General features: G+C 36.8%; 1 protein-coding gene across 3 annotated transcripts; it reads right to left on the bottom strand.

The window, feature by feature from the left end:
* Positions 1–9,298: 9,298 nt before the first annotated feature.
* LOC7458508 (probable LRR receptor-like serine/threonine-protein kinase At1g53430) lies at positions 9,299–21,872 on the bottom strand. Of its 3 annotated transcripts, none has more exons than XM_024603348.2 (23): positions 21,517–21,869; positions 20,844–20,997; positions 20,675–20,746; positions 20,366–20,437; positions 19,626–19,697; positions 19,445–19,516; positions 15,305–15,376; positions 15,145–15,216; positions 14,982–15,053; positions 14,498–14,569; positions 14,354–14,425; positions 14,140–14,211; positions 13,952–14,026; positions 13,575–13,646; positions 13,373–13,435; positions 13,214–13,291; positions 12,277–12,348; positions 12,147–12,158; positions 12,027–12,070; positions 10,365–10,732; positions 10,101–10,293; positions 9,660–9,796; positions 9,299–9,554 (listed from the first exon to the last, which is right to left on the bottom strand). In XM_024603348.2, exons 1-22 carry the CDS (start codon positions 21,674–21,676, stop codon positions 9,666–9,668), a joined length of 2,142 nt encoding a protein of 713 aa, XP_024459116.1. In that variant the 5' UTR covers positions 21,677–21,869; the 3' UTR covers positions 9,299–9,554; positions 9,660–9,665. The 3 variants fall into 3 exon arrangements, with proteins under 3 accessions (XP_024459116.1, XP_052310110.1, XP_024459117.1); XM_052454150.1 differs by having other exon boundaries at positions 20,844–21,082; positions 21,517–21,646; XM_024603349.2 differs by lacking the exon at positions 13,575–13,646 and having other exon boundaries at positions 21,517–21,872.
* Between the last annotated feature and the right edge of the window lie 215 nt (positions 21,873–22,087).

Genomic DNA, 22,087 nt, shown 5'->3' with positions numbered 1-22,087 from the left:
TTGGTTTCTTTACTATTATTTGTATCTTGTTCCTTGAAATTGTCTCTTGTTGCGAAACATAAAAATAACAAAGAAGAAAGATAAAAAGAGAATGACAAGAAAAAGTGCACAAACGAGGTGAAAAAAAGAAAAAGAAAAGGAATCAGCTAATACTTAAACAGGAAGATCAGGAGCAATTAAAATCTCAAAATTGTACTTAAATGATTAATTAATTAGTGGGTCAGGAAAGCAGGTGTTGTTAAGTCACTTGTTAATGGGTTATTTACTGGTTGTTGATGATATTTAAATTTTCTTGTTTTGAGAACTTGGGATACATTAAACACCAAGCCAAAGCTGGAGAAGGAAGCAAAGAAAGGCTGCGAAAAAGGGGGCCAGTTGCAGAATTTTCAAAAGACAAGAAAACAAAAGGAGTAAAGGAAACAAAATACAGCATCAAACTTATCAGTGGATCATGCGAAACACGTTGGCTTAAGCAGTGTACGAGGGCCTTGTGGTATTCAATCACCAAGCACCCCAAAACACAAGGAAATTAAGCAGTTGCAACGATGACAAGAGGCACAATCCTTGCAAACTTGTATGCTCATAAACTCATTGATTAGGCAGTGATATTTAAATTTATTAGCTAATTGTTAAGAAAATTATTTTCTATAGGTGTGGATGGTCTCATTAAAACAGATGCATGAAAAACATATATAAAGTAGTGATAATTGATACCATGAAACAATACAAGTCCCATAACTCAAACGAGGGTGTCCACTCTCTGGGGGCTATAATTTCAAAAAAAAAAAGAAAAAAAAAAGAGTAAAGAGTAATTAAAGAAAAAGCCATTACATATTCTTCCTTTAAACTTCACTAAGAACTAAGAAGATTCAAATAAAAAAGCCCAAATTAAGACATCAAGGAAATTAAGAAAAAGATGAGAAAAACAATCCAAAAATATTGAAACTGACGAGCACTTCAACTATAATGACAGTCCGTACTCAGGCCACTGAGGGAAAAAATCCAAGTCATGCGGAAGTGTGTGCTGCATGCAAGTGGTTTCCACACAAAATATTCCTTTAATATCTTATCATGTTTAAGGTAAAAGTACTCAATAAACCTTATTACATAGATACATCGACGGGTTAAAATGGCTAGGACCAGAAACTTTTGCATAATCTTTTTTATAAATGCATTTATAAAAAAGGGTTTAAATAACTTCTTTCAGAGAAGTTAAATTTTTTATAATAATTTATTATATTATAAACAGTACTCATCTAATAAATCAGAAAGAAAACATTATTTTCATAATAGTTAATGACTAATAGGATCATAAACGATGTAGCAACACTAGTTTATTTGTTTGTAATTTAGTAGTACAAGAATAAGAGAACAATTATTTTGTACTTTCATCATTTGTAAAGTCACCGATGTTAGCGGTGTCTTTTAGTTTAATTCTTCCGACCAATCAGTTGGTTACATGTGATATTATTATATTAATGTAAATATATATTTATTATTAATAAAAGTTTAATTTATATTTAATATTTGATTTATGAATTTAGAGTATATATAAAGTTCATTGGACAAAGATTCTTTACGGAAATTATAATATTGTTATAATAATGAGATTCCTATTGCATTAAAACATTGTTCCTAAAATGTTCATGGTCGATACTCTCTTAAATATTAGATATTTATTAGAGCCGTTGAGACTGATACATATTATGTTTTTTTTTTTTTTTATGATAGTAAGCATCTATTTTCATAAGTTGAGGTGTAAAGAATACCTATAACTAATATGTAGGTGCTTGTCGTAAGCCTCTAATTTGATCAATTTCAACCCTTATATTCACGCGTCTTTTCCAGTTTGATCTTTGGTTTTGGATTAGAAGAAAATAATATATAAATATATTGGAAGAAAATAATATATATTGTTGTATTGGATTGGTCAATTTCAACCCTTATATATATTGGAAGAAAATAATATATAAATATATATTATTTTCTTCCATATTTTTAAATCTTTTTATATTTTCTTTTTTTTTTTGTTTGTTTATATGAGTCCCAAAAAAATAAGTAATAACAAGAGCCTAACGATTACTAATGGTTGTTATTATATAGAAATTCTATGGTGGAATTCATGATGGTACAGCCCACAAACAAAAAGATCATTGGGTTTTTGACTTACAAGGTTCTACCCTAAGAATGTTGTATTAGACATGTTCATGGTCACAAATGGTTTCTGATTGAGAAGGTTCTGCCTCGAGAACATTGTTATAATACTCCGTATGTATTTATATAAATATGCATGCACAAAAAAGATGAGTAGCCTTCTAATTCCCCCACAGTACTCTGTGTGTATCTTGATGAACATACATGCTGCACAAATTAATGGCTATCTAATACTTTATTGTTCTCTTTTAACTTTTTTTCTATTTTCGTCTACACGTGAAGGGGGGAACTGGGGACTGATAAACTAAAGCGAGGAAGACTTCATTTGGATAGTAACCAAAGTAATTGCTTCAGCATAGAGTAATGCCTTTTGTATTCTTTACTATTTTTTTATATATTGTTTTTTGTATTTTGTTACTTTCAATCGTCTCTGATTCTGATTTAAAAATATCACAGGAATAAAGAGAAAATACAAAGATAAGAAATTAAAGTGCACAATAACAATGATAAAAAGAAAAAGAAAAAGAAAAAGAAAAAGAATGATTAACAATAATAAATCTATTCGATGATTATATATAAAAAAAAGAAATGGAATCAGGAATTACTAAAGTACTGTTTTTTATTTATTCCCATAAGATTGGGAACAATTAAAATTTGAAATTGTATTTAAATCAAGGATTGGAGGATGAATGGATAAAAATCTCCACATGCCCTTCACCATGTTAATCTGGTCCAATAACTCCTTTACAATGAATTTGATACAATTAACCCCTCGGTCTATTTTTCGGTTTGGTAGACCGCATTCTCGCTGCTGATCTGAATATCATCATCATGGCATGTGTCATTGATCAGAAAAGGAAATTAAAAACCTAGAGAATAAAAGAAAACAAGTTGACATAGTAAGACCAATTTGTCAAGTTAACTTGGCTATCTGATTTCAGCTAGAGCATCATTGATAAAAAGCAGTCAGGATTAACGAGACTGAACGAGTAAAATTTATGACGATCAGCTGATCACAGCCAAGATCGAGCAGCTTAAGAAGCTTATGCAGTATATCAAGACGTTATGGTAATCTTGTGCCAAGTGTTGGGGAATTCCGTCACCCCCATGCGCGGACCGGGGGTGTACTGATAGTTGCTCATCGGAGGCTAAGCACACTGACACAATATTTTACGTGGTTCGGCAAAACCGCCTACATCCACGGGAGAGTCCATATTATTAGAGATATATAGAGAAAGGATTACAACATACATGGAGGAGGAGGATCACTTCACTCAAACTCAACTCCCATGGCTTCCCACACTGCTGCACAAGGCAGCAGGGCTGCTGCCCTTGGCAACCCCTCACTTTTTCTCTTGTTCTCTTACGTTCTCTTCTCTACACTCTCACTTCTCTCTCAAAACATGCCTCTTTTATAGGCAATTCTTGGCAACTTTCTCCAGCAATAGCAAAGGGACAATAGGTCCCGAAATCATGCCACTAATTATGGCATTAGTGATGCTTCCACTAAGCCACAATTAGTGGTGGGGTATTGCCACTAAATGGCAATATCCCAACAATCACCCCCTTTTGCCATTTGTGTGGGCAATTGTTTTCTTGCTTCTTCAGCACAAGCTTGCATTCTGCAGTTCTTCCAAGCTTCCATTTTGAGAGCGTCTTCAACACAACATTCCCCTTCGAGCGTATCAACCATGCTCGGTCCGGAATGATTTTTCAAGCCTTACACCAAGGCTTACAACACCCCCTCAAACGAATATTCCCAAGTGCGACAGTCATTGAGTATTTCAATGTGATCACAAGCTCACCACTCTTCCAAGAGTCTACTCATCCAGGAGTTGCGCCTGCCCTCTGTTCCACCCTAGGAACCACGCCTTACTTCTCCGTGAGTCTCTCGCTCTTAGTCGTAAGAGTCCAGGTAGCTCTCCACCTTTAACCATGGGGGCAGCCCATAAAGGTTGATCCATATATGTCTTCATACTTGTTGCTACCCAATTTTTGACCCATGTTTTGATAAATTTTCAAAAAAATCCAAAAATAGCGAAAAACATTGAAAATCCAAAAAAATACATTTTCAATACATTTGCATCATTTTTAGCATTTTTAGCATCGTCTCAAAAGAATTTAAATTTTCAAAGACATTTGGAACGCGTTCAACTTTTAACGCGTTATTTTTAAAATCATTGATTTTCTTCATTGAGTCGACGTTGATATTGCTCGTTTTAAAAAAAATACAAAAAAATTAAGAAAAATCAAATTGACAAAAAAGAAAGAAAGTTGAGGGACCAATTTTGAGATCCATGCAACATTTTACCTATAAATACTGGTCCACAACTCAAACAAAAAAGGGGGGGGGGTTAGTTTTGACAGATTCAACAAAAAAAACCCTAAAACCCAACTCTTTCTCCCCACTAAAAAAAAACGGGCCGGCGGCGCCTCCCCCACTGGTTTTGAATTTTTCTCCCTAGTCTTCTTCTCTGGGAAACCAGCCGCCGGCCCCCACGTTGAATTTTTTTCTCACCCAGCAGCCAAACACAGCTCCCCCCTCATCCTCTTCATCCACAGCCGCTGACCCCCAACCCGGATCCAAGCAGAAACTAGACCCGAACATCTCTTTCCTTGGCCGTTCCCCCCCAACCGACCGGCCAGCCTCACACTCCCCTTTTTGATTTGTTTTCTCCTCCTATCACAGCCACCAGCTTCCCACAGTCCCTCTCTTCGTCCCGGCATAGAGCCCGTCCCCCACTGATTCCATCTTCATCTTCTTCCTCAGCCCTTGCACACCCACACTCCCCTCTCTTTCAGACCAAACAAGCCCCACCACATCGTCAGTTTCCCAGCCGACCAAGCCTTCCCTCAACAAAGGAGAAGCAGACCATACCACATCGCCTCAGCCTTTGCCCAACCGCCGTTCACTATCCTCCCTCTCAGCTGCTCCCCACGAGTTCGCCTCTCTCCCAGTCGACCCATCAACTCCTTTCTCAGCCCTCAACAGCGACGGCCACCGACTACCAGGAGTCGCCCCTGTCACCATCGCCATTCCTTCCAGCCCGCATGCGAAGAAGCTTCGTTCATCGGCGCAGATCGGCCTCCAACAACAGTCCTTCTTCCACAGCCGTTGGGCACCAGAGCTGCCTTCCCTCTTCTCCAAAGAACCGAACAGCTCCCCTCATCTCCTCTACAGCAGACCCGTCCATGACAGAGAAGAGAAAGGAAACAAAGAACTGATCTGCAGAGAAGCAGATCTGTAACGGAAAGAAAAATTAAAATCAACTGCTGTTTGTGTGTGTTTCTCCGTTCTGCAGATAGCGGTGGTTGTCACCGCCGGCGAGGAAGAGAAGAGGGGAGAAAGCCATTTCTGGCCCCCCTGTTTCTGGTTTGATTTCACGGCGGCGCGTGGGTCCACGCGCCGCCACTGTCCTTGCTGTTCCAGAGGTCTTCACAGCACTATTCCAGCGACTCAGAGGTTACCAGCACTGTCCCGGATTGTTTTGGGTCATTTTTTGTAATTTTAGAATTGTTTAATGTTATATTTGTGTAATTTTGAGTTTTTCTTTTCATAGTTTGTATTTTGTATTTTATGTAAATGTGGATGTAGAAGAAAAGAAAAGAAAGAAAAGAAAAGAAAAAGAAATGTTTGTGTGTGTTTGTTTTTTTTTTATTTATATTATTGAATTATAAAAAAAAGGACAAAAAGAATTAATTGTTAATTTAAATATGGTTAAATATCTCAAGGACAAATAAAATCAAGTTGTATTTTCCATGAAAATATAAGAACAAGTTTCTATATATATTCAGGGATTTAATAACTGATTTATTCAAGCCTTAGAATTTAATTAATATTTTAAATTTTCAAATCACATCAGAACACAAAGTAGCTTACCTCAGGTAGGGTGTGTTAGGGGTGCTAATACCTTCCCTAACCACAACCAGTCCCTTACCCGCAAATCTCTGATAAGACCAGTACATCAGGTTTCCTAGTAGCCCTCAATGAATTACTAGGTGGCGACTCCAACGAACCAAATTCAAGCAAACAACAACGAGACAATGAAATATCGCCAGCCGATGCCGCGCAGATGATTTTTGACGTGCGACAATACTCTGAGTATTACAATGCCTTCACTGAGCTCACCACCTTGACAAGAGTCAACTCGTTCTCGGAACCTGCGCATGCCCTTCTGCTTCTTCATAGCAGCCGCGTCTTAATGCTCCACAAGTCACACACTTATTGTCCAAGGCAAATGTCTTCTAGCTCATTGAGCTTTAGCATGGGGGCAATATCCATGAAAGTCAATCCTGCATTTGTCTCCATACTCATCATAGCCACTTCATTGGCTATCCATACACCTGTCCACTTGTATCTAGCCATCACATCGGCTTTGGGGCGTTCTGAACTGGGCTCATATCGTGGCCCACACACCTTCTCCTTAGGTGTCTCCGCTCGTTGCCATGCGGCGGTCTGAAATGGGGCTTTTATCACGGCCCTCACACCTTCTCTACGGTGTCTTCGCCTGTTGTCATGGGGCGGTCGCATCCTCCTTCATCTGAGATGCTTCAAAGTGGCTCCAAAAGTCTCTACCACCATGTGCACTTATGGGAGAGATTACTGCCACTGACTACATAGAAAAAGAAAGTTGCGGTATACTCCTCGCAATCCTCCACCTCGATTTCTATGTTTGGAGCTTCTGTGCCTTTCTGCTTGACAACTCCACCTACACCAACTCTCTTTGGTGTCTTCGCCTTTCATCATAGGCGGTCGCCTTTTATCACAGGCGTTTGCACCCCCTCAATTAGGTGCCTCTGCAACAGCTCTCTTTCCATCCTTTCATGCATTGGAAAGGTCTTTGCCTGTTGTCTTCATTAAGAGCATAAGAGACTTCCTGTTGTACAAACTTTAACAGTCTCTGCTCTGAGCTTCATCTGGGAACACTTCTTCTCCTTGCACCTGTTGTCTCATTACAGTACCTCATTGGATCCTACGAGTACTCCTGCACAATCTCCGTGTGCCCTCGTGCAATTTCTGTTCTCCAGATTTCTCCCTATTCCTTGCTTATGTTTGACAGCAGCTCATCCTGTCATAACACCTGTCCAAGTCAAAATAGGGTGCCAATCTTTATCCCCTTGCTGTATTTCTCTTCCATTATCAGGGTCTTCATCAATTCTCCCATCGAGAAATCACAGTCACCGAATCTAACTTCTTTGGAGAAATCACCACTCCATCAGATCCTTGAACCTTTGGAACCCAACTGTTCCCTTGTGCCGCCATCCTGCTAGTCTTCAACTGTTTCATTACAAACTGCTATATATACGAAAATAGTACCGTATGGATAATCCTTCCACTAAGCAAGTTCCCAGGAAAGATTGGAGGGGTCACACTGGTCCCGCTTAAAACCCAATCTCCTAGACAGAACTTCTTAGGCCATATCTATCCATCGTACTGTCTTTCCGTATATACAACCATTTGCTAGCTTTGTTGCAGCTTTCCTTTACAAGTGATTTGGAATATACTGTTTAATACATGATTTCTCAACATCTGGCGAGACTACCAATTCTTAGATTCGTCAAGATTGGTCTTGGTCAATTTCCACTCTTCACCTCAAATTGTCCACATGATCGGGTCTACAGAGTGTCCCAATATTGCCTTCCCTCAAGGCAGTTAAATTTCTCCCCACTTAGCAGTTCAGCACATGTAATTGGGTAAACATGTGCACCTTCTTCTTCTTCTCTTCAACGACCACCATGATGACCATCAGATGCCTCCTGATCGGGCAATCTCTTTCGTTAATTCACCACCACCATTTTTCGTCTCAAATCTCAACGATCGGACCGTACCATTGCATCCGGAACGATCAAATTAGCTGGAAACAAGTCTGAAATCGTCCAAATCGCACTTCAGACGGCTAAGCTTTGATCAAAACAATTCTGGCCTGATGAACGGCCCAGATTCAATCTCAGATCCGGTTGCACGTAGACTCTGCTGCACAGAATCTTATCCCTCGGCTCGGCTTCAAAACGACTCGGCTCAACTCGGCTCGGCTTGGCTCGGCTCGCGGCTGATGATGTGGCAGGTGGGTCCCACTTTGCTGACGTGTCTGCTGACTTGACACTGACATGTCATGCTGACTGTGCATGCTGATGTCACGCTTACATCAGGCTGATGTCATCCCTGGCATGCCTATTGTGCATGCTGACATCACAATTATGTCATGCTGACGTCATTAATATCCGGGTCAGTCACATGGGTCGAGTCAACTGGTATTCGGGTCGGGTCAGCCTATCCGGGCGAAGAAGACGCGTGGGGCGCGTCTGCGCGCGTGGGCAGACGCCCTCCCGGAGAGTGATGGAGAGTGCGGCCATGTTCGACGTCCGATTTTGACGCCATTTTCACCAGTGGCTTCATCTCGGCCTCCTCTACACAGTGGTATGGTCAAAACACCATTTTGAGAACTTTCATTTTTGAGCAAAAATCAAACACCGCTTTAAACCATGTGCTCTGATACCAATTGTTGGGGAATTCCGTCACCCCCATGCGCGGACCGGGGGTGTACTGATAGTTGCTCATCGGAGGCTAAGCACACTGACACAATATTTTACGTGGTTCGGCAAAACCGCCTACATCCACGGGAGAGTCCATATTATTAGAGATATATAGAGAAAGGATTACAACATACATGGAGGAGGAGGATCACTTCACTCAAACTCAACTCCCATGGCTCCCACACTGCTGCACAAGGCAGCAGGGCTGCTGCCCTTGGCAACCCCTCACTTTTTCTCTTGTTCTCTTACGTTCTCTTCTCTACACTCTCACTTCTCTCTCAAAACATGCCTCTTTTATAGGCAATTCTTGGCAACTTTCTCCAGCAATAGCAAAGGGACAATAGGTCCCGAAATCATGCCACTAATTGTGGCATTAGTGATGCTTCCACTAAGCCACAATTAGTGGTGGGGTATTGCCACTAAATGGCAATATCCCAACACCAAGCTCCCCAAACATGAGGAAACTAACCAAGTGCAACGAAATCAAGATCTATGTGCAGTATTTGCAAACTCGTATCCTCATGAAGGGATCAACCCCCCCTCGAATTGAGTTGATCTAATGACACCAAAACTAGGAGATGGGCATTCCGGCTTACACAACACATTCATCGGTCACAAAATCTCAGATATCGATTTAGATCAAAGGGAAGTATTTTCTTGTTTCTTGTTTTTATTTTTCTGAATTTTTTAAACCAATGAAAAACAAACATCCTAATGTATTATTACATCAATTAATAAAAACTCTTGAGATCATGGTTTCAAACATGCATGCTTGACGCTGATGAGCTGCCTTTTGTAGATGAGATATACATCGCTCAGGCTTCAAAGGTACCGTTTTCAGGTGGCAACCTCGCAATTCTTGATAGCTGGCCCACAAAAAACAACACCATCACTTTTGAAAATCACTCTTGAATTGAGTGAATCACACCACAATTATTTTAAGAATTCTTCAGATAGAGAACTAATATTACCTTTGCTTAGTGCCCACTGCGCAATTTTCTGCCTCCTATCCAGCCCATTCTCAAAGAGAACGCCAACAACAACATCAGAAACAAAAGACAGCCTATTGTAATCAACGCGATTTCCCAACGATGTAGTTTTCTGGAAACTTAAGAAACATAAAAAGCTGCAGTTGTCAACCATGCAATAAATTATTCTCACTAAAATTCTAAAACCTGGTCTTGATCCCAAGGCTTGAACCAAGGCGGTCAGTTGAGAAAGTTGAATTTTTAAAAACAATGTTGTGCCATGCTCTTTTTTGAAAGAAAAATCTGGGTTAACTTTACTGATCTGCAACCGGGCCTTAGGCCAGGTCTACCCGTGTTTCTAAACTACGATTCTCACAGCATATAAAGAACTGACTAACAGAATTCTGCAAGGTTTTAACATAAAAAGGAAGAGTAGCTTCCTACCACGAGTGACGGAAATAGCTTCTATGAGAGGTCCATTGATACCAGGTGGATTGTACAGAGATCCTTTGCCTGCCCAGAAAAGCTTGATCTCCAACGAACCTTCATTTATTTTAGCTGGGAATTTTAGCTTTCTTACTTCATTTTGTAGTTCAGGGATTTCCTTTATGTTGAGATCTTTCTTCACCAACCGTCCCTACAATCAAGATTTCCTTAAGAATGTGATATGAGAACATTAACTGGCATTCTGAAAAGTGAAATTCTTACCTGAATATAAACATCAAACACCCGTTTCCCTGTTATGCTATGATCTTCACCCTTTGAATACAATGTTTCAGAAAAATGAAGGGTCACAATGTACTTGCCTTTATGTAAGCAGAGCCCATAATACATTAGAGAAACCGGAGCAAGGCGAAAATCATTATCTATCTTTGTCTCAGGAGTACAATCTTTACATGTTGAGTTCCTTACTAAAGTACTGGCATTGACTGTTGCCCAGAGGTAGTCCCCAGAAAAGCTATAAGCCCAATCGTCAGATGGACTGAGATTAAAACTTGATGTTGAGGTGTCGTTGTGATAATGATCCTTTCCCACGTTAAGCTCCTCACCACCACAATTTATAAACAAGGAATTATCTGCAAGTAACTTATTTTCAGTACAAACATAATCGTTACCCCTAACAAACTCAACCAGCATAATTAGAACGTAAAAATTCCCTATATATGTTAAATTATTAATGCACTTAAAGAAGATTCTAGAGATCAATTCTAGAAAATACTACAAACTACAAGTTAGTGCTAAGCTAAGTTATGAAAGTTCTAGAGAAATCAAACAAACACTAGGAATGTTCTAGGAAAGAATGAATGCTTGTCCATAATTCAAAGAACTATAGAACTTTCAAGTGTATTGGCTAAATTTCCAGCAAGTTCTATGGCTGGAAAGTTTATCTAAAATTTTCCTTTTAGGTTAGTTAAAAGACTATAAATAGCCATTCAACTATTTTTTGTAAAGCAAGCCATAAAACTACGCTAAGTTTAAAGCCTTTGTCCTAAAACTTTCCTCCTTGTATTGTAGCTTCTATCAACAAAGTTTTTGTTGTGTATCCCATATTTTCAACTATTTCTAAACTATAAATTAAATCCTTTTTTTACCAGACTACTATAACTAAAAACCTTAAGTACCTTCATTTTAATTTCTAATCACTAAAACCTCTAAACTACCTCTCAAACTACTATTATCTTCTAACAATATATCTATATGTTTCTCTATCTATTTATCTATATGTGTGAACTTGCGCATGTGCATGTGCATGTACATATTATGAGTATTTAAGTAGTAATTAATTACCATCTCGAGACATAAAAAATTAAAATTAAGATAATAGAAATAGAAATAGAAATGATATGTCTTCATATATATACTTTATACTTTTAAAATATAAAAATTCACTCTAAAACTATCTAAACGCAACTCACGAAATTTGTTTTTATGTCTTCTATATCTATTCCTTCTATCTAATTCACTATAACCAAATGCAATTTTAACGTTCCTTCTTGACAGTCCTATTCATACTCTTTTCAAGGACTAATTTAGATAAGGAATTGAACCACTGGCCTTTAGTGGTAGTGACCCCTTCCCACTTGCAAGGAGGCCACCGTTTCAAACCACTTTTTTTTTTTTTTTTACAGAGTTTGGGCATAAAACTGTCCTTTGAGGTCATAGTAGCCTATCAACTAGCCAATCCAATCTCTGTCATGGTAATACAAGTCTCTTTCTCCATAAACCACTAATTGCCATGGCTAACCTCTTAGACTATCTGGCTATATATGGACTGCTGGGTTCTTTAAAAAAATAAAAAAAAATATGGAATTCCAATTGGATACGCAGAATATGCCATTACTTAATTTAGCTTTCAAAGAATGAACATACGCTTTCGATAGCATTTTTCCGTCTTCATGTTATCAATAAATGACCTAAGAAACACGAAAGTTAATTTGTTAGAATACTTCAGAATCACTCTTCTTGAAAAAATGATGATACCACACATACCTAGTCGGGAGTCTGGAAAAGCACCAACATCATGAAATCAGATTAAAAAAAAATCAGTGAGAAACTTTCAGAAGTGATTTAGAAGTCAATAAAATTGTCACATATATACGAGTGTTGTCCAGTCCCTTACATGTTTACAGCTGCCAATCCAGAGCATTTTTCATTTGTACATTTCACATTGAAGTTATTATATGAGAGATCTCTGCCACATAACAAATAATAAAAATAATATTAAAGAGTAATATAAAATTCTTTTTGAATTGAGATAATTTTTTAGTATTATATTAAAATTTTAATAATCAAACGATCATGATTTAAAATCTCACATAACAACCTAAACTTTTCCATTTAAAGATAGCAAAATGTTTAGGCATGAAAATAATAATAGGGGAGTGAGTTTCTCTTCACCTACTACGTATTAGAGAAAAATATAAATCATTTCATGAAATCTCACCTACTAGTTTAAACTTTTGGGTTAAATTAATTTTTTAATATGGTATCAGAGTCTTGATGACCAAGCAGTCACGGGTAGTATGAGCATGTACAAGTTTCAAGTCCAAAGAGCTTTCACTTGAGGAGATATGTTAGAGAATAATATAAATCATATCCTGAGACCTCATCTAACAGTTTAAATTATTGAGTTGAGATGAATCTTTGACACTACGATGGGCAAGAAGAAGGACAAATTACATTGTACAAATAATACATTGCTAATGCACTCTAGCAAACTTTAAAAAGGATATTACATCAAAATTGATAAATGGTGAATTGTGGGTTTCACATGTTTTAATAAGGGGTTAAGCATGAATAAGTTTATTTTAATATCTGTGCATGAAAGTTCTGTATGAATATAGTTTTCCAATTATTGTTCAGTGTACATTGATTTTCTATGATTCCTAAGATCTTCTACATAAACAAACTATTGAAATTCAAGGAGGCTACGGGTGACTGATCAATCAAATGAAATGAAATTTTTTTGACGTTATTGAATCATATTTCCATAACTATAACTTAAGTAGACAATTGCAAATAAGCTTGCAGAATTGGATGCTAATCTACGATCTTACGCTTTAGGATAGGAAGATGGCTTCGGCTTCTTAGTGATCCAGGAAGGAAGCTTAGTAAGTTCGTTGCTTGTTAAAAATCTAAGCAGGAAACACCAACCCATCAGAAACACTAGTTGACCAGCTGGTTATGTTATATATAAGAAGAAATTAAAAACATACAACTTATTCAGTTTCTGAAATGATTCTGGAACTCCACCACTTAAGTTGTTGAAGCTCAAATCACTGCAAGACAAAGCAAAAACGCATCAAATCTTGGTTCGATACTAATCAACATTGATAACTTGAGATGGAATTTTATGTTGAAGTTTTGATGCCCACAGACTAAAACAACTCAACATTATTATGAAGAAAGAACACGTACAGGTATGATAATTCAGGCCACTTGCCAATGTATTCGGGTATTGAACCATTAATTTTGCAATTTCTCAGAACCCTGCAGAAATAATGGAAGAAGTAAGGGAATCTATATTTGTAGATTAACAACTTAAATTTGCTAGATAAATTTTTTTTTTTAAATATATTTTTCGGTTCATGGAAGGATCTAATGGTTCTTGAGTGATACAAAAAGAGGTAGCTCTCTCACTTTTTAAATCTCATCCCTCCTTTTTCAGGACTTGAACTTCTGGTCTACTGGTGGAAATCTCAAGCTTAACAGCTGAACTATACCTTCGTGGACAAATGTAATAAGAATCGCTAAGGTAAAACTTTTGGCTCCAATGAAGAAAAACGAATACTCACAAGTAAATCAAACTTTCAGGTATTACTTCACGTTTTGGGAAAGATATTCCAGGATTACTTACGTCACTGACCAACCTGGAATAATTGAACAATACTTTAGAAATCATTAGTAAGAAAACAGCATGTTTCATTTGTATCTGAACATGTAAATAAAATAAAAATGCATGGCATCACAGCACTGCACATACAATCTCTGTAATTTTGGCAGACTAAAAGTTTCTGCAGGCAGATTCCCTTCAAAATTATTTCCTATAAGAATCCTGAAAAGTACACAATGGACCGGTCAGCTAAATTCACCAAATTGTTTTGCTTTGTAAATTTAATTAATAGACTATAACATTTAGCTTTGCTATCATTTGCAGAAATATATATTTATATATATACAAGTCAAAGAAGACTTACAGTTTAGTGAGGTTGACCCAATTTCCAATATAACTAGGCATCTGACCAGACAAATAGTTTCCACCTACTGCACTGCTTTGGCCCAAACCGTAAAATAAAATAATTAAAATAGCAATAGAAAAAAATTAAAGAAGGAAAACTCACAAGGTTTCCAGATGGATAAGTTTGTCAAAAGTCTCAGGGATCCTCCCAGTAAATTTGTTTGCTGTCAAGTAGCTGGAAAAAATTAAAGCTGTTAGGTCAAGGCCACAGATAAGACAAAGTATTATAAGTAATCTCTTGTCATTTGTTTTTGAAATTGGTTCAGCCCTACATTTTGTTGTCAAATGTCAAACAATTATGGAAGTGGAACTAGTGTTAGTAATTAGTATGAAATAAGGTAGAGGAGTCGTATGATCAGATAGAAGTTGAGGACTTGATGGGCTACTCTTTCTTCTCTTGGGATATTTTTAAACTCCAAATTTTCAAAGGAGAGTTTGAATATGTGATCTCCTTGAATGTGCAAGAGGCTCCCTGCTACAAGGCCAGAAACCTGTAGGTAATGCTTCCTCATCTAGTATTAATCAAGGGGTAATGAGTTCGACTTCCCCGTGATTATGAACAAAAACATAAAGAAAAAGAAATTTACAGGTGTTGAAGATCGACCAAATTCCCAAGCTCCTCCGGAAGTTCGCCATCAAGATTATTGTCATCCAGATTCCTTTTTCCTCCAAGTAAACAGACAAAATAGTGGATTATTCATAGTACACTTGAAAGTGAAACTAAAAAAGTGGTGAGTCTACTTTTCTTACAAAAACTGAAGAACAGTCAGTTCTCCTAATTCAACGGGAATATGTCCTGATAACGAGTTACTGTAAAGATCCCTGCAAATCGAATGATATATTGTGTAAGAGAAATCAATAGGAAATCATGTAGAATGAAAAAAGCAGTGAAGATCAGAATTATCCTTACAGAATATTTAGGGAAGATAGTGTGCCCAAAGCTTCAGGTATAGTACCATTGAGGAAGTTTAGGCGGAGAATGCTGTGACAGGAAGATGAACAGATATTAACACACATTATTTAGTCCCATCACTCTGATCTATTCTTTAATTGTTCTATCATAAGATTTACCTTTTGCTTTTCTGTCAGCTAAGAAACAAATATCAAACCAAATTTCCCTTTTTCTTTATTATCTGAACATACAAGCAGGAAAACTTCATACAACTTTTAAGAACCCAATCTTCATCCGACGGGTTGCACAATTGAAGGAGCATGGAATTTTGTTTCGAAAAATTCCTAGCAGTTTGGGCGCTCAATCAACTAGGATGTTAAAATCCTAGCCTCCTCTCACCACAATATCCTTCTCTTCCCCGTATGCAGGCGGAAGGTAAAGACCATAATTATCAAACCCGGCCTGACCCGGTAGGTCAACCAAGGACTAGAGTGACCCGAGGCCTTGACAGAGTCTGTTTCATTCAAAACTTGGGCTTGCAATTGGCCCGGGAAAAACTGTTTGACCCGTTGGGTCAACTCGAAACTTGGGTGTCCCGACAAAACCTGGTAGAGATTTAGTTTTTTTTTTTTTCAAATGTATTTTTCCCCCTAGGACCTTCTTTTTTCATCATTTTCATTTGATTACTAATCCATATCAAAGTTCACTGTATAAATACTAGAAGAATGTTTTATTTTTTCAATGTGAGATTTGAAGCCCATTAATATATATACTCTATATTCACAAGAAAAAAAAGTTGTGTTTTTTAATGTAGGATAAAAAAAAACCTTTTTAATTTAAATATTTCAACTTAAAAGGATAAGATAATATTTTTCCAATGTGGGATAAAAAGAACCTTTTGAAATAATATTTTAGCCTATATTCACATGGAATTTTTCTTAATTTTTTTCATATCAAATATTAAAACATCAAACATTTTTTTTTTAAATTTTCTCGGGTCCACCTGTGTGACCCGATACCGGACCCCATAGCCAGGTCAACCCCTGGGCCGAGTCTGATAACTATAGTAAATATAGTAAACAAACACAGAACATAGATATTTGATGAGCGAAAAAGGTTGCAGATGTGAACCTCTAAATTCACAGCTTTATTCTCTCTAAAAATAATATTGGTAAAGTTTGTCTTCTAAAGAAGTTTACAAAACCTTAAATAGGTCTAAAACCCTACCTCAATTAGAAAACAAATAAAAATCTGAAAATACAAAGGAAATAACCATAAACCCCAAAATAAACTAGGGAATTCGAAAAAAACAAGGAAAATACCAAGTCGGGCCCCGGAGGGAGATTTTTTGTATCTAAAAATTTGATGGTTCTCGTAGCAATATAAGGCTATAATTGAAAAAACAACCTTTAAAACTCCTATAAAAGTTATGGCCTTTTTAAATCACCATTCTGGTCTAGAGCAATCAGATCTCCTCTTGAGCCTTAACCTGTTTCACTAATCCATAAACATATCTACTAGGCCATCCATATAATTTGTTTGGGGTAGATCATCATCTAGTTGTGGCATATCTACACCTGACTGCTCAGAATCACTAGTTTTCTTAACCCTGACTACATCATCCTTTAAAAATGCATATCTCTCCCAAAATATATATGTGTAAACATGGTTAACAAGAAAAAGGTATTAAGATCCAATAGCTAAATAAGATACAAGAAAATCCAACGATGGAAGAAAGAAGAGGAGAAATAGGTGGCATGAAATTCCAAGTAGAAAAAAGAAAAGAGAGGAAAAAATGGGACACAGTAGACACATCAAAACTTTGATTATAACAATCCCAACACCATTACAAAGATTTCAATGAGATTAATCTATAGTATTAACAAAGGTCATTGTATGAGGCGATAATGAGCCACACGTGTCATCCAAAGACGACTGGTAGCTCACTAACAATGCACTTTCCAAGAAAAAACTCTACCAAATGGCCAAAGTTTATACCCATTTAGGTTTGACCTAAAAGGCTAGACTTTTTACTCATTGGGGTCAAGCCCAAAAGCCTAGACTCTCTAAGCATTAGGGCTAGGCCCAAACATTTAGTAATCCTAGTTGTTTGGGCTTGACTTGAATGACTAGGTTTCTCTCTCTCTCTCTCTCTCTCTCTCTCTCTCTCTCACACACACACACACACACACACATTTATCATCACCAACTTCTTTACCAATGGTACAACAAGCACCACCACTAATGATAAGCACCAATTTCTTCACCAATGACACATTAGTTATTCTTCACTCTTCACAAGGTAAGCTGACATGTAAATTTTCAAGAGACCAACATTGGCCCAGACCATGTTGCATACACAAACGTAACTATACATAGACACAAAATCACGGTCACACCATCTCTCTTTACACACACACTCCTTTTACATGTCGTGATGTGCTTAGTTTTGAATGTCTTTATAGGTTTATGGTATCACAAATATGGTGATTTTTGGTATCTATTGTCATCATGTTCTGTATATTTTTGTTTGTATTCACCTTTAATAGATGTTGTTATGCTTTTTCTTACACACACACACACACACACACACTCCTTCTACATTCATTAACTTAAGCATCAAAGGGTTGCCTATACCAATAAAAGGACTTGTTTGGATGGAATGAATACCAATTACCAATCTAGGATGCATGATGTAGCCGAGCTTAACAAGTGATTCTGAGAAATCAAGTGTGAATTTGCCATAACTAGATGATGATCTATCCCAGATAGTTTACATGGATAGCCTAGTAGATATGTTTATGTACTGGGACTAGTCTAGACCCAAGAGGAGGTTTGGTCGTTCTAAACCAGAATGATGGCTTAAAAATGCCATAATTTTTTATATGATCGTTGGATCGGACTTAAATTTTTAATGAGTTTCTAGAGGTTGTTTTCCTTATAGTAGCCCTACGACGCTATGCAGGCCATCAGATCTTGAGATATAAAAAACCTCGCTTGAGGGCCCTAGCTTGGGCAATTTTGTTATTTTCCTTGTTTTTCTTGGATTTCCTGCTTTATTTTGTATTTTATGGTTATTTCCTCTGTATTTTTATTTTGTTTTCTAGTTGAGATAGAATTTATAGCCTATTTAAAATTTTGTGAACCTCCTATAGAAACAAACTTTATTAGTCATTATTATTTTTAAAGAGAATAAAGCTGTAAATTTAGAGTTCATATTTAGAACCATTTTCGCTCATCAAATTTATATGTTTTGTATTTGTTTGTACGTTGTATTTACATTCTATCTACATCAACACAACCATGTAAAATCCAGACTTGATCAATTCAAGATGAACTTTTGACAATAACAAAAACTCTTTTTTTCAAATTGTCTTTCATTATTAAGAAAGGGTAATGAAGACTGTCTGTCCCAAAGTATTTGTGCATGGGACAAGGAGCAAGGACCTGATTGTAATGCTCGGAGACGCAGTTTCAACCCTCGTACCCTTGTCAGCAGAAAGAGGGTAACGAATTACAGAAGATAAACGGGTGAGAAAGAATATTCCAATCTAGTATGCAAAGAATATAGTTGTAGAAAGAGAGACGTTTACAGCTCTAGACCACTTTTTTGAGTTTTGAATTTTTTGACAATAGAAAGCATGAACAAGTACGCAAAGATTATAGTTGGACTTTTAATTTTAAACATTTTAATTTATGATAAATTTAATTATCATAAACTATCTTTGTTAAATAATAGATTTCTCTGATTCGTTTTTTAGCCATGACCGCACATGGCGGTCACGTGATAGTTTTAAAACGTATCCCACTCATCTAAGGGTGTTTGGCTTGGAGGTGTGGTGGCTTTTTTTCAAAGGTACAATACATTTTAAATACAAACCACACCTAACCACATCTCCAAAAGCTATAAAAACATGCTTTTTACTCAAAAAAAAAAATACAAGCTATCTCTTCTCCAAACACTCTCTGATAAAAGGTAAAACAGGATTATTGATTGATTGACATATGTTAATAACAGTCAAAAAAGGCTTCTGAAAAAAAAAATACCATAAACAAAAGAAAGAAAAGATAACACAAAAAAAGGAAAAAAAATAGTAGAAGATGTTCTGCTATGGCCCAGAATTCTTAATCATCATGTTTTTAAGGAGAAAGACTTACATGATGTTCAAGTATTGACAATCACTTATGCTGTCTGGTATAGGTCCAGTCAATTTATTCCTTGAAAGATCCCTGATTTTTAACACATTTTCCGAATGAAGATACGTAAATTTATGTAACCAAGACCAGAGGTATTAAACAAGAGGTAGCATATATACAATTATAATTATAATTGACTTACAAATAGCGAAGCGATTGTAAACCTGACAGATTCAGAGGGATGGTACCATCAAGATTGTTGTCTGCAAGATTGCTGTTCAGGTGAAATTACCACACCAGAAGAAAACGACTCTCAGTTAATTCCAATGGATACAATCGTATGTCTATTGGCACAGCTTTTCTACATTAAATGAAAAATCCACCCATTATAATCACTAGATAAACTAGTATATTTGTACCAACAGTGTCATCTCCTCCTACTTCATAACTGCTAGCGATTTCTTATCCATCTTGACTGGCAAGACCAGTTAGCAAAGGCTCATATTGATGGAGCAAAATTTTACATTTTTTTTCAAGAAAGAATATTTGTTTTTTGGCAAGAGAATTCATGTTATCTAGAGAGGGCCAGAGACAAAAGAAAGAGAGTTAATCTTCCAAATCAAAGAATAGGATACAGCTCCTTTGAAACAAACTAGTGAATTACGTATGAACTAGCAAAAAACAACTAGCAGTAGAAAAGGACAAGGGAGAGGTTCAGTTTAGACAATTCTTCATTCGAACATATCATTGGCAATCCAGAAATTTGAGGAACATGAACTTAGAGTTGAAGCCGCAATCAAATCGCATCCTAGCAAGAAACTCATAAGTCTAAAACAAACATGATAAAAGAGACAAACTCGGCGAAAAAGGTTAATGCAGTTTAAAACGGAGAAAATTAATTAAACCCAAATTCAACTGGAAGCAAAACTATATAAGACTTACAGAATTCTCAGACTCTGCAACGTTGTCAGGCTAGGAGGTATAGACCCGGTTAAGAAATTGCTTGAAAGGTCCCTGATTACACAAAGTCATTGTACCATTAGAAATAAGCAAAGCTATGCCATCATTTATACATATAGAACCGCTAATCATAGCCTTAACATGCAATTTTATGAGACTCCGTGAATTCCCTAGCGAGGAAGCAATTCCACCAGAAAGCTTATTACAGGTGTTTAGCTTAACAGGCACAGCATATAATACAGTAGTCCAATATGGGAATACTGAAAAGTGAGATGGAGTGATGGCACTTACAGTACTCTCAAGTTCTTAAAGAGACTTATTGAAGAGTGAATTAACCCATCCAACATTTTGCTTGCCAGGTTTCTGTAAAAGAAATTGAAGTGATTCAGATAGAAAGGATTAATTTTAAGCAGGTTTCATGCAATCTTCATCGTTTCCGTTTCCATAGCTCTGTACATACATTGCAGTGACCCAACAAGCTGATCGGTTTTTGGTGTTGTCACAAGAACATCGAATCTCGGCATCCATGTTGGTAGAACAAATCGGATACGATAGGGGGAACTGCGTTGTGTTCCTGGACTGCAAACTCTTGAAAAGGAGTCGAAGAGTACGTGCTGCCAAGGTTTGAACACAAAAAAACTCTTTTTATCAAATCCGACTAAGATCTTCTCATGTTCAAGATAAAAAGACTCAATCGACCTAACTATAAACATACATTTATGGGTTAGAATGACCAAGATCTGTAATTTACACAAGAAATGTTAACTAATAAAGTTAAAAGTGATGGATTGAATCATTAGACCTCAGCAATATTGCGTATGCATAACCTTTTTTTTATAAATACTATATAAAAAGAAATCAAAGTAATAATATTTATTAGCATTCCCATTTCCTAGCTGGTCTCGGTTAATAGGGTTTCTTGGCGTGTGTGTGTGTAAACACTATATTCTATTTATTATGATAGGTTTCGTTTCTTAATCAATTTATTCGTTAGAAATTCTTTGATCTTCTATCTCCATGCTTTAACCACATCCTGCATCATTAAGGTTTTGTTGGAGCTAAATTGTGGAAAACAGTTAAATACATATTCAATCAAATATCTTAGAAAGAAAAAGAGATCGTTTAATTTGTACCTTCAGCATCTGTAAGGGCACCAATTGTAGTGTTATCACCATTAGCTTTAATGTTTGTAGTGCCATTATTGACTTTAGCCCCGTTGCCAAGTTGCCAGAGAAGAAGAAAGTTGAAGAAGAGAAGTCTAATAACTAGTACTACTGACAATTCAGAATCCATTTGTTTTGATTCAACTCCACCTCACTAATGTGCTTTGCCCCGATTTCATATCCTTAGTGTGCCTCTATATAAACACAAATAAAAAAACATATCTGAACAGGAAAGAAAGCCACCTCACTCCATGTGTAAAATGCCCCCTTTTCCCCATCATTGGAAGCCATCAGTTGGACTCGTGGATACTGTTTCAGCTAAAAGTCGCGTTGAGCAAAACATACGTCTATGCAGCAAAAAAAAGAAAAGAAAAGAAAGAAAACAGAAGCTAGCTTGTGACAGAAAACAATGATAAACTAATCAAAAGTGAGATGCTAAACCAATATATAGCAATATAATGCTTTGTTCTCTTCAAATACTTTGTTATTTTTGTCTTCCAGAAGTAATCATCAAATGAAAGAAATGATTCCACAACGTCAA

The sequence above is a fragment of the Populus trichocarpa genome, chromosome 6 (genome assembly GCF_000002775.5).
Source record: "Populus trichocarpa isolate Nisqually-1 chromosome 6, P.trichocarpa_v4.1, whole genome shotgun sequence".
NCBI lineage: Eukaryota > Viridiplantae > Streptophyta > Magnoliopsida > Malpighiales > Salicaceae > Populus > Populus trichocarpa.
This window is presented reverse-complemented; position numbering and strand designations above follow the sequence as displayed.